The sequence below is a fragment of the Carassius auratus genome, linkage group LG28B, assembly GCF_003368295.1.
Source record: "Carassius auratus strain Wakin linkage group LG28B, ASM336829v1, whole genome shotgun sequence".
NCBI classification, from domain to species: Eukaryota; Metazoa; Chordata; class Actinopteri; order Cypriniformes; family Cyprinidae; genus Carassius; species Carassius auratus.
In genome coordinates, this window is record NC_039293.1 from 2,328,662 (window position 1) to 2,340,796 (window position 12,135).

The following is a 12,135-nucleotide window of genomic DNA, read 5'->3' on the forward strand; positions in this document are numbered from 1 at the left end:
ATTGAAAATGTGTTGGTTTCATGAACTCAAAAGAAAGTTGTAATACTCAAAAGTTGGTTTAATTGAACTAATTTAAGTTTGCCCTGCTCAGATAGAATAATGATGAACGGGTTTACAAAAATCGTCTGAAGCCATCCATATCAAGTGGAACAACATTGAATGTTCTTTCTGTAAGTTTAACCACACAGCTTAAACATTTAGAGAAAACCAACAGAAGGCTATCATGTACTTTATCCACAGCATTTACAGTATTTGTGCAATTCTTTACTGAACAGTGTTTTGTGGGATAAATGTGCGCCCACCTTTTTTCACCTTGCAAAAGTATTCATACCCCTTCTTTTTTTTCATTTTGACAGGTTATGTTGCTGCCATTACTTTTTCCACATCAGTCTATACTTGATACACCACAATGTCAAAGCAAAGAACAGATTTGTCACAACACACACACACACACACACACACTTGAGGTTTACTGTAATGTGTTCCTGGCAAACCCTCTATTCAGCTCGTCATTCCAGGGGATCTGTTTACATCTGCTTCTTGTGGAGGCAAGTTGAGGCCAGTCCTTTACACACTTTTCTGGTTTCTGGAATTTACCCTAAAACACATCTTGACGTTGTTTACATTGCGACCTCTATTATTAAACCACATAAATTAAAAACAAGAAATTTGTTGAAGTTTGTTTAGCTAGATTAAATGATTGACAAATAAAGCAGATTCTAGACAGCTGTATTGTAAATGTTGTACACTATCATGACCTCTTGTGGTAAGAGAGGGACATTTACACTCCATCACTGTGGCTGGGTTTAAGTTTTGTAGGAGGATGTGTCAGTTGGGATGAATTTCCTGAAGGCTTAACTTTGTTTGTCTCTTGTTGTCAGTGATCAGTTTTCTGTTAGCAGTCAGTTGTGATTGGAATCGCCTGTTTGAACTGATCAAAAGTACTCCATTCTGCTTGTGTTTGTTCTCCTGCAAAGATTAACATTTAGTGTTTTGTCTCTCTGCCAGCCATCGATTTAAATGTTTGTCCTTCGACCTAACTTCACTTTCAGGGCAAATAGCTGAAAAGTTCAGATAAAATCTGAAAAAGCGTGTGTGTGTGTGTGTGTGACATATCTGGACACAGCTCTGTATAATGACGTGGGTATGACACAGGTATTACAAGGAGAAGGTGACTTGTGAGGACATAACCCATGTCCCCATTTTTCAAAACACTTCTAAACCATACAGAATGAGTTTTTACAAATGCACAAAGTTTCTTGTTAGGGTTAGGTGTAGGGTTGGTGAAGGGCGATAGAATATACAGTTTGTACAGTATAAAAACCATTACGCCTATGGGATGTCCCCACTTTTCACAAAAACAAACGTGTGTGTGTGTATATATATATATATATATATATATATATATATATATATATATATAATTTGTGACCCTGGAGCACAAAACCAGTCTTAAGTCGCTGGGGTATATTTTTAGCAATAGAAAAAAAAACTTTATGGGTCAAAATTATCGATTTTTCTTTTATACCAAAAATCATTAGGATATTAAGTAAAGATTGTGTTCCATGGAGATATTTCTACATTTCCTACCGTAAATATATCAAAAATTATTTTTTGATTAGTATATACATAGCAAAGAATTAATTTGTGAAAACGACTTACAAATGAGACCAATGAGAACTTTTAGAATTTTATTATTATTATTATTATTATTATTATTATTTGCACCCTCAGATTACAGATTTTCAAATAGCTGTATCTGGATCAAATATTGTCCTATCCCAACAAAACCATACATCAGTGAAAAGCTTATTTATTCAGCTTTCAGATGATGAATTTGGAAAAAAATGACACTTCAGACAGGTTTGTGGTCCAGGGTCACACACACACACACACACACACACACACAGATATACATAAGTTAATCAACAAAGCTTTCATTCAGTTCCACAAAGGCTCCTTTTTTCTTGAGCTGGCTTTTTCTCTTTGTTCGTTTGTGTCTTTCTTTCATGGTTCTCCAAACAGGAAATGGTGTTAATTAAGAGGTTGTGTTTGTGCACGTGATGACCGGTAATCTCACTATAATTTGCGGTGTTTTTTTCCCCAGGATAGACGCACGCACGCCTGCCTCATCTGGACATACTATATGGGACGCGTGACTTTAACTTGTCAGGTGAATGACCGCGCGCCCGCCCGCGCGAGTAACGGTCCGGGGTTAAAACCATCGGACAGCACATAAGTTTTCGACTGGAGAAGTAAAAGTGCGACTCGGTGAAGGTTTTGGGACACATTTGACCTGGAAATGAAAATGATGGCCGCGCGATTCGCTTTCTGCGTCCACGTCGCGCGAGCGGCCACATGGAGCCCCACGCGCGTTTTCGGACATGGACTCTCACGCAGCCTCAGCAGTGACACAGGTTTAGTCACATCATCTCTCTATGTTTTTTTAAAATCCCAGATCAGGACATAACTGGTGAAGAAACATACTTTTAATGCAAAGCGTTCTCGTTAAGGAGGGGGTTTGGGTCGGGGAGGAACAGAGGTATCTCTCGCGGGGACTTCTGAAACCCCCGTCCCCGCGAGAACTTCGGCTAACCTTTTGGCAAAGTTCCCTCAGAGATTAACAGACTAACGTTAATAGAACGTTCGTTCAATGTCATCTGGTCGGCGATATCGCTCTCAAATCGTTATTATTTATGGAATGTTCTCTGGAACGTTGGGCGTTCGAAATCGAGTAACGTTAGCGTGTTTTAGTGTTAGCATACTAACTTACCTATTAGTTTCACACGGTTCAGAAAACATTCAAAACTAACACTGCCACAATGTTTGCAAAACTATGCAAAATGAAACACTGTAATATTGTTTCTAGCATTCACATAACCAAGATTTAATAATAATAATAAACTACGTTTTAAACGTTCAGAAAACACTCGACATTTTCTTAACTTGATGGCAACGTTAGCAAAACGTTCTGGGAGCATATTAGAGAGCAGAATAGAACGTTTTCAGAAAGATCTTTGGTCAACTTTCTCTCAAATCTCTTTGAGGTTCTCTCAAAGTTATAAATAAACGTTCGTTCATTCACGCTTATAAAATGTTTCTTCAAAGTAATCCGGTCTTCAATATTGCTGTCGCATTGTTAGCACAGAAAACATTTTTAAGGCTAATGTTATACAGTTCATGGAATTTTTTTTATTTCTTTCTGTCTTGTCTTAGACATTCGTCTGACATTTAAAAATGTTACTTTTTAAAAAAAAAAACTAACGATCCCATAATGTTTGCAAAGTATGTATTGATATAAAATTACTTTAATGGTCTTATATATATATATATATATATATATATATATATATATATATATATATATATATATATATTAGTAACGTTAAGTTTATTTCGAACAAAAATAAAATATCAATAATACATATTAGGAAATAAGGAGTTTATTTCACATATATATGTATCCATACACATAACTACAAATATGCACACACACACACATACATACATACATATACATATATATATATATATATATATATATATATATATATATATATATATATATATATATATATATATATAGAAACACACACACATATTTACTTATGCAGTACACACACCCACATTTATACACATTACAATTAGAATACACAGTTATACACTTTACAATTATGATACACATTTATACACATTACAATTATGATACACATAACTACACACATACCGGTATCTATGTATATAATACTTGCTGAAAAGGGAGTGGGAAGAAGTAGAACTTAATTGCTCCCACCCCCATATTGTGTGTGTATGTTTAGCTGCAATAGTAATGCTACTCTATATAACTAGTAAAATATCTGAGCCTCTACAATTACTTTTAGAGAACCATGTAAATATGGTAAATGAATGAATGGTATTTAGATCCATTGCTTCACATTTGATTTCATTAATTCTAGATGTAACTGTTTTTATGTGTATATATATATAATATGACATTTAGATTTAAATTTAGGGTATATTTCTATGTTTGCCTTATAAAGTACACATGCACTGTTTGACTAATATTCCACGAGCTGTGCTCTGTCCTCGCGTGATCAGTGATTGGTTAATTGTGTTCACGTTGGCGAGTGCTGACTGCATTAGGAGCTTGTCTTTCTTAATAGATTTAGTGGCACGGGTCAAAATTGCATGCAGGCATGCACCAAAACACAAATGAAAGATACATACATACACACACACACACAAAAAGCACAAAATAGTCCCATCTCAAACCTATAATCCAGAATAGACCATGATTCTGCAGTGATACCATGGAAATGCCACATTTTATGCTTTTCAATAGCACAAAAAAGGATCATGGTATTAACATTGTATACAGACAGTAGTACTGACAGAAGTACGTTTGTGTACTTGCCAGTTGTTTTATAATTTTTCGACACTTAACTAGTAACTCTATGACCTCAAACTCCCTCCTGTTCAGAGTGGTCTGTCTGAAGGCCAATCATAGCGTTGTACTGAATGCATATTGGCAGCGTGTGGAGGTCAAATCCAGAGCACATGAGTGTGTAATGACTTCAATTTGATCAAGCTTCAAGGAAGTGACCGCGTGTCTGTCACGATTGAAGACTCTTTTCTTTTAAATTCAGACTGTTAGAAGAGATGGTCATGGGACACGCCATTGATCTGCATTTACCTAGATGAAATATCACACTCTTTCTGCAATTAATATTCAAAAACACTGCTACATGACCAATATTGAGAGACAATGATGTAATGTTAATGACAGGAAGCTTTTAGTATATAAGGTTCTTCACTTTCTGTGCTAAAGATCTCAGTGCTTATTTACATATTGTTAATATTTACATGTTAAATATTTAAATAATGAAATATTTAACATAAGGTAAACTTCCTATAAAAAGTAGGTTAAAATGAAATGCTTTAATATTTTACATTTAACACAGACATAATTTAATATGTGACTTAATCCAAATGTTAAAGTTATATATAAAAATAAATTTTATATATATATATATATATATATATATATATATATATATATATATATATATATATATATATATATATATATATATATATATATATATTATGACCTAAAATTCCACTGAAGTGCATTATTATTTCTTTCCCACAATTTGCCAGTGGATGGCGCTGTCTGCGTTTCAACAAATGAGTAGATCATGAAGTTTGGAGTTGCATGAAAACTCTCATCCATTGATCTGTTTTTGACCCTCTTTAGATTTCTCTGGCATTAAAGAACGGACCTTGGTAGCGGTGAAGCCTGACGGCGTTCAGAGGCGTCTGATCGGTGAGGTCATCAAGCGCTTTGAGCAGCGAGGATTTCGATTGGTGGGTCTGAAGATGCTGCAGGTGAGTGATTCACTCAGATAACACTCTTGGCTGTATGTGACCTGTTTCTACATGATATGTCTGTGGATTTTCCAGGCTTCTGACAAGCTTTTAGCTCAGCATTACGTCTCGCTGCAGAAGAAACCTTTCTACTCCAGCCTGCTTCACTACATGACCTCTGGCCCCATAGTTGCCATGGTGAGGACCAATCAAACGGCTGCGCTTCAGCGTTATGGCACATGTTATGATTATCATACTACTATAAAACTTATGTAAATTATTCATAAGAGTAGATAAAGTGCACTGTGGTTTACACTGGGATAAATTAACAATCAAAAGTACATTTTACACACAAATTTGTATTATAAAATGTTTTTAAACATGCAATCCAGTGAAGATGAAAGAGATTGCATGTTTCAAACATCTAACATCAGATACTACACTATTAAGATCATTGCACACGCCACATACTGTCATTGACGAGCTGATATTCACATTCCTCGTTGCTTTGTTTTCAGGTGTGGGAGGGGCATAATGTAGTGAGGTCATCACGTATGCTGGTGGGATGCACAGACCCTGCTGAAGCTGCACCGGGAACGATTCGAGGAGATTTTAGTGTTCACATCAGCCGGTATTTACATACACTCGTTATTCTGTTTGCAAAAGTAGTGTACTGCATACTGCACACTATATAGTGCCCACTATTATTCCAAACACAGCCACACACAAACAGTTAAACACAATATCACATTCTCAGTTTGAAGCTGCATTTAAATTAAGCAATACACCTTTGGCATGCATACGAGTCGCATGGGTGAAATGACTTTCCTCACTCTTAAATTCATTCAGAAATGTCATCCATGCGTCTGATTCAGTGGAGGGAGCGGAGCGGGAGATTTCACTGTGGTTTCATCGCTCGGAGCTCATCGACTGGGAGGGATGCGATCATAAAAACCTTTATCACATTATATGAGGGTCAGTTTGAGACATCCGTATGTGTTAAATGAACTCTGATCCCCCTCAGCGGGTTGATTTCTGCTCAGTTTCCTTAATAGCACAAAATGCCAATTATATGCAGTTTTTGGGCCTGCAAATGTTATCATTTTAAAATGATCCGATGTAAATAGATTGAAATGTTCTATTTTATATTACAAATATTTAAAAAGAAATGTAAGAACCTTTTGAAGAAAACGTAAAAAAAAGGTGCCTTTGAATATTTTCAAACAGACTTTTAATTTTGCTTTGACGCACAAGTCTTAATAGTTTACTAATTGTTTCTGTTTTTTGTTCTATTTTTACTGAACGTAACCAGTGATCACATATACGTGAATGGTGCTGATCAATATAACTAACTTTTGTGAACAATGTAACTATGTCTTTTTCAATTAGAAAAAAAAAAAACTTGTATTTTAGCAGATGCTTGTTATCCAAACCCAGTCCCCTCACTCAGGGAAACATGCATTAAAAGTGCAGTAAATAATTATTTATAGACTGTTAATTTAATGTGAGAAAGGTTCATCAAATAAATACTTGCTGTAACACAAAAATGGTTTGTTGTGTTAATATATATATGATTTTAATATTTTTTTGGGAACATGAAGAATCATCTGATTCGAAGATTTCAAGTTTCTTGAACTTTGATAAGAAAACAATGGGTCAAGAATATATTTTGGAGCAATGCCATGCAATGCTTTAAAAACCACCGGCAAAACCTTGAATTCAATTCTAAATTCTACAGGCAACCAGTGTAGAGAAAACAAAACTGGAGTAATTCTCTTTTCTTTGTATGAATCAAAATTCTGGCAGCAGCATTTTGTACTAATTGAAGACGAGACAATTGACCCTGTGAAATACCTTTATAAACGGAATTGCAGTAATTAATGCGTGATGACACAAAGGCATGAATAATAGTCTCCAGATCCTTAAAAGAGAGAAATGTTTTCAGTTTAGAAATAATTCTGAGTTGATAAAAGGCAGCCCTCACAACACTAGTAACCTGCTTATCTAAAACTAAGGCTGAATCCATCATAACACCCAAATTCTTTACATGATTTAAAACACTTATTTTCATAACAGCCAACCTACTTTTAATTTCCTTGGAAGCAGAAGAATGTCCAAAAACAACACACTCAGTCTTATTAGTGTTCAGATGAAAAAAAGTTACTTGCCAGGCTCTGGATCTCACCTAAACACTGAACAAGTCCATCAAAGGATTGAGATGGATTTGGATTTATTGGGATATACAACTTGACAATCTGCATTTAAATGATACATAAGATTTTATTTATGAAAAATTGCATCCAAAGGGCCCATATATAATTAAAATAAAATAGGCCAAAGTATAGACCCCTGTGGCACACCACTATGTAATTTAGCTGAGGTAGAACACAGATCTCAAGACAAACCGAGAAAGCATTCTTGGGCTGTACCCTTAACACCAACATCTTCCAAACGGTGCAATAAAATACCATGATCAATGGTATCAAAAGCAGCCGTGAGATCAAGTAAAATACAGTAAGAATAACTACCTTTCCAGAATCAACTGCCAATAGAATATCATTAAAAACCTTAAGAGGGGTGGATTCTGTGTTATGAAGAGACCTAAAACCTGAATGAAACACATCTATAACAGCATTCAAATCTAAATATGATGCAAGCTGAGACAGAACTATCTTCTCTAAAATGTTTGCTGAGAAAGGTAGTTTCAATATATGTCGGTACTTACTTAAAACAGTATACTCCAAATTTAGTTTCTTAAGAAGTGGCTGCACTACAGCGTGTTTGAAACAAGCAGGACCATTTCCATTTATTAAACTATTATTTAAAAGAGATTGAAGAGTTTCACCTAAAAGATCAAACAATTTTATCAACAGCTGAGGAGGAAGATGATCAGACTGTTGTGCACCAGGTGTAGTGTACCTTAATATACCTAGGTATATATCATTTCAACTCAACACCAACTCATCTACATCATGGATGGCCCAAGGATGAAATACACTTCTTTCTTTTTTTTAGGTGAACTATTCTTTTAGCACTTGTTTTAAATCATTTTAGGTCACCTTGAGGGCTCTTGGAGGCTAAATTGGAGCGGTTGATCAAAATAACCACACAGACTCAACGTTACAATCAAGAACATCCTTTTATTCAATCAGTTAAAGGTGCTGCTCTTACTTGTTTTTCTTATTATGGAAAAGAAATTGTAATCAACACATGCATTTCACCATGAGCTCTGGAAGGCGTGTGGACTGAGAAGGGCGCCGCATGACGAGTTCAAACAAGACGGAGCCGCCGAGGGTTCATGCTACTCTAAACTCATCCGAATGTCCCGCTCAACAAAAAAAAAAAAAATACAAAAGTAAATACAAAAGAAAGAAAATGGACGGTCAGTACCAGGGAGGGACAACGAGAGCGGCAAACATGTGTTCGTCGCTATGGCTTTCACTTATTACAGTTATTAATAAATCAAAGCCAACACAGACGCCGGCTTCACGGACTCGGGAAAGTGGAACAATTGCATATTTTGTTTTAGGGAGAAAGCAAGTTGTCGTTAAGCGCACAACGTTGGCTTTTGCTGGTGAGTTTAAGTTAATTTTAGTTTCGCTCAGGTTTTTAATGGCGTGCATTATTTTGGTCAATGAGTTTGGCTCGTAACGCTGGGCTTGCGGTCGCTTTGAAACTGTTGCTTTCCCTGGACTGAAACCACTCCGTTTTTAAGGTGCTTCATCTTGACAGGAACTTTTTTTTTTCTTTTCTTTTTTTTTTTTTAAGTATCTGGTCACGTACAACCATTCAAAGGTGCATCATCAATTCAGATTCTCAATGCAATATCAATACAAACAGATCATAGCAAATCAAATTAATTTGGTAACAAAAAAGAAATAAATAGCTTAAAAACTCGCCTATTCTACCTCAGCAGTCGGCCGCTATATTGTTTTCGCAAACCGCGTCCAGCTGAAACGCCCGTCTGTCGGACGGCCCACCAGAGCTCACCGGCGTAACTTGTTCACGTACATTAACTGTTCAATGGAGAAGCTGAAGAGATCGGTATGAATACAACGTGAAGCGTACAGACAAGAATAACATGTGAGCTAACTGCATTCTGCTCAGACATTTTTTTTAATTTTTTTATTTATTATTATTTTTTTGTACATTTTAAAACCCCTCCGTTCAGAGAAAAGGGGCACAGGGAAAAGGGCGATGGTTATGCAACTATAGACTACTCCAGTGTCCAAAAGAGGCAGAAGACAAGATTACAGATGAAGGAAAAGCAAGACAGAAAGTTTTTTTTTGTAATTTTTTTCTATTTTTTACAGTTTTCTTAATTATTCAACAATAAAAAGAGGAACTAAGTCACACCGATTTCCTTTAGTACTATATATACTGCTTTGAAGAAGTCGCGGAAGGAGAAATACAGAAGGTTGAACGAGGGGATATTTTTTTTTTTTTTTTTTTTTTAGATGGGCACTCAGGATTACAAGATGGTGTCTGTGAACAAAAGGCACTTTTTAGGGACAACCTTTATGATGCTCTGAGTCTAACACTAGATCACAAAACAAATATTTAGAGTAATTTACACAGGGGCCAGTAGAGGGCGCTGCGCGTTCAGGGGGGAGGGGTTCAATTCCAACTCTCTCTTTCTGATTGGTCGCTGACTTTGTTTGGGAATCTGTTTGGGTGAATCTCTTTATGAAAATAATCACATTTCACCCCAGAATCAAAAGAAAAATTATATTTTGTTTTTATATTTTGTCAAAAGTAAATGACATTACAATATAATTTTTTTTCTTATGATTTTTCTGAATGAAATATACAGAGCCCCACAAATGACGTAGAAATAAAAATTTGCTTCTGTGACTTAAAGTTTCCTTATTTTCATAAATCATAACCATGTACTAATTTGTTCTGACGTTTTTGTACATTGTTGTCATGTTATAATTTGCTCTGTTTTTTCGTAAATCATGGCCACAGTGTACTAATTTGTTTCATCATTTTCATAAATCGTAACCACGTACAAATTTGATCCCTCATTCTTCTCAATTGTGGCGTCTTGGTACAAAATTATTCACTTGAATTTTGTACATTTTGGCCATGTTGTGCTAATTCGTTATCCTTGTTTTTGTAAATCGCGCCATGTTGTGCAAATTAGCTCACTCATTGTCATAAATCGTAGCCATGTTTTACTTGTTTGCTTCCTTGTGTTTGTAAATTGTGGCCACTTTTTAGCAATTTCCTGATTATGGAAACGAGGGTATTAATTTCTTAATCCGCAACCACAATTTAACTAAAGCGCGGGAATAAATGAATAAAACGTGGGAACAAATTCTTAATTCATGGCTGTGATAAACATACTGTTGTCCTAGTGTCATGTGCGTGGCTCTGTAGACAAAAATGTCTTGAAAATTTGTGTGAGATTCACAAGTTTAAAAGTTAGCAAATCCACATCACACCTCCCATCTCTCTTCATACTCCAAAATTTCTAGCTTACAACAAGCATTTTAGTTTATTCGAGCTGTGTTAAAGCCTCTCCCATAAACAGGGAAGATCTTGTCATACCTTTCACACAAATTCAAAATTTTCTATGTACAAAAAGCCAGCGAAGTTCAGACGGGAAGTTTTTTAAAGACTACGGTGGTTCGTGCGATCCAAAGCATGGAAGTCCTGGAAAAATGGAATGCATAGCATGAAGTCAAAAATACCGGAAAATCCTGCATTTTAGCTAGTTAAAAGTCGTAAAACCTCTTAGGACGTCATCAGTCGACATTCTTTGATCGCTTCGGAGAAAAGGTTGGAGGAAAAATGCCTTTTGTCACAACCTTGTCCACGATGAACCCCACCCCCCCACCTTCACTAAATACAAAAGGAAAGAGTAACATTTTTTCTTCTAAAATTTGTCTTGATAACACTTATTTTTCGTCATCTTATGTATAATAGAGATCGAGCGTACTTTGATCCATAAAAAGCACCTGTTTTATTTAGTGATATATTCTGACGTGTCGCAAAAAACTGCTTCTTCAGCCCTCCTTAAGTTTTGAGAACAAATTATTACAAATAAACATAAAAAAAAGCAGAAAAAAGGAAAGCTTACAAAACAAATTCCCAAAACTTACAAAGAGTGTGTCCTCTCTTTCTCTCACTCTCTCTGCCCTGTAGTTTAGAGTCCCGGACAGCGTGGACTTTACATAATAGAAGGATTTTCGCCGCTACGCTTTCCTGTACACCCTAACAATGAGACAAACACAGCTTCTACCCAAGGCATTGCACATGGCTCAATCAACACACTTTATTTTGTAATAACAAATACTTCCTTTCCAAACACAAAAGAAATCAAAAGCCGTGCATTTTTTTTATTTTTATAACTACGCTATTGATACATTTTCAGCGGAAATCTGATTTCCTCCAGTTTATTTTTTACTTTTTTTTCTCTCTAATTATTATTAAGTGCAGTTAACTGGGTTTTTCGGGACTGGTACTTCTGAACGAATATCTGATTTATGATCATGTCATACTTCAAAAAATAACTAGACTGCCACTGAGCTTATTAGGCAAATAAGAAAAAAAATTGTATATATAAATATATATGGATATATCCTGTATATATAAAGATGTTTGTAACTAGTGAGCCGACGCTTGTTTTCTTTTTTTTTTTTTTTCATAAAAATTTCACGCCCTCTATAGCTTATATGCAAGAAAATAACCTGAATTCATGTTTAACAAATTGCATAATGGGAATACAGAGGCACTTCCTTTGATTAGAAAAGAAAAGACCAT

The 12,135-nt window shown here is 35.6% G+C and overlaps 1 protein-coding gene across 1 annotated transcript; it reads left to right on the forward strand.

The window, feature by feature from the left end:
- The first annotated feature begins 2,295 nt into the window (after nt 1-2,295).
- nme4 (NME/NM23 nucleoside diphosphate kinase 4) lies at nt 2,296-6,731 on the forward strand. The gene is made up of 5 exons (XM_026239967.1): nt 2,296-2,417; nt 5,258-5,388; nt 5,464-5,565; nt 5,886-5,998; nt 6,217-6,731. Exons 1-5 carry the CDS (start codon nt 2,303-2,305, stop codon nt 6,338-6,340), a joined length of 585 nt encoding a protein of 194 aa, XP_026095752.1. The 5' UTR covers nt 2,296-2,302; the 3' UTR covers nt 6,341-6,731.
- The last annotated feature ends 5,404 nt before the right edge of the window (nt 6,732-12,135 follow it).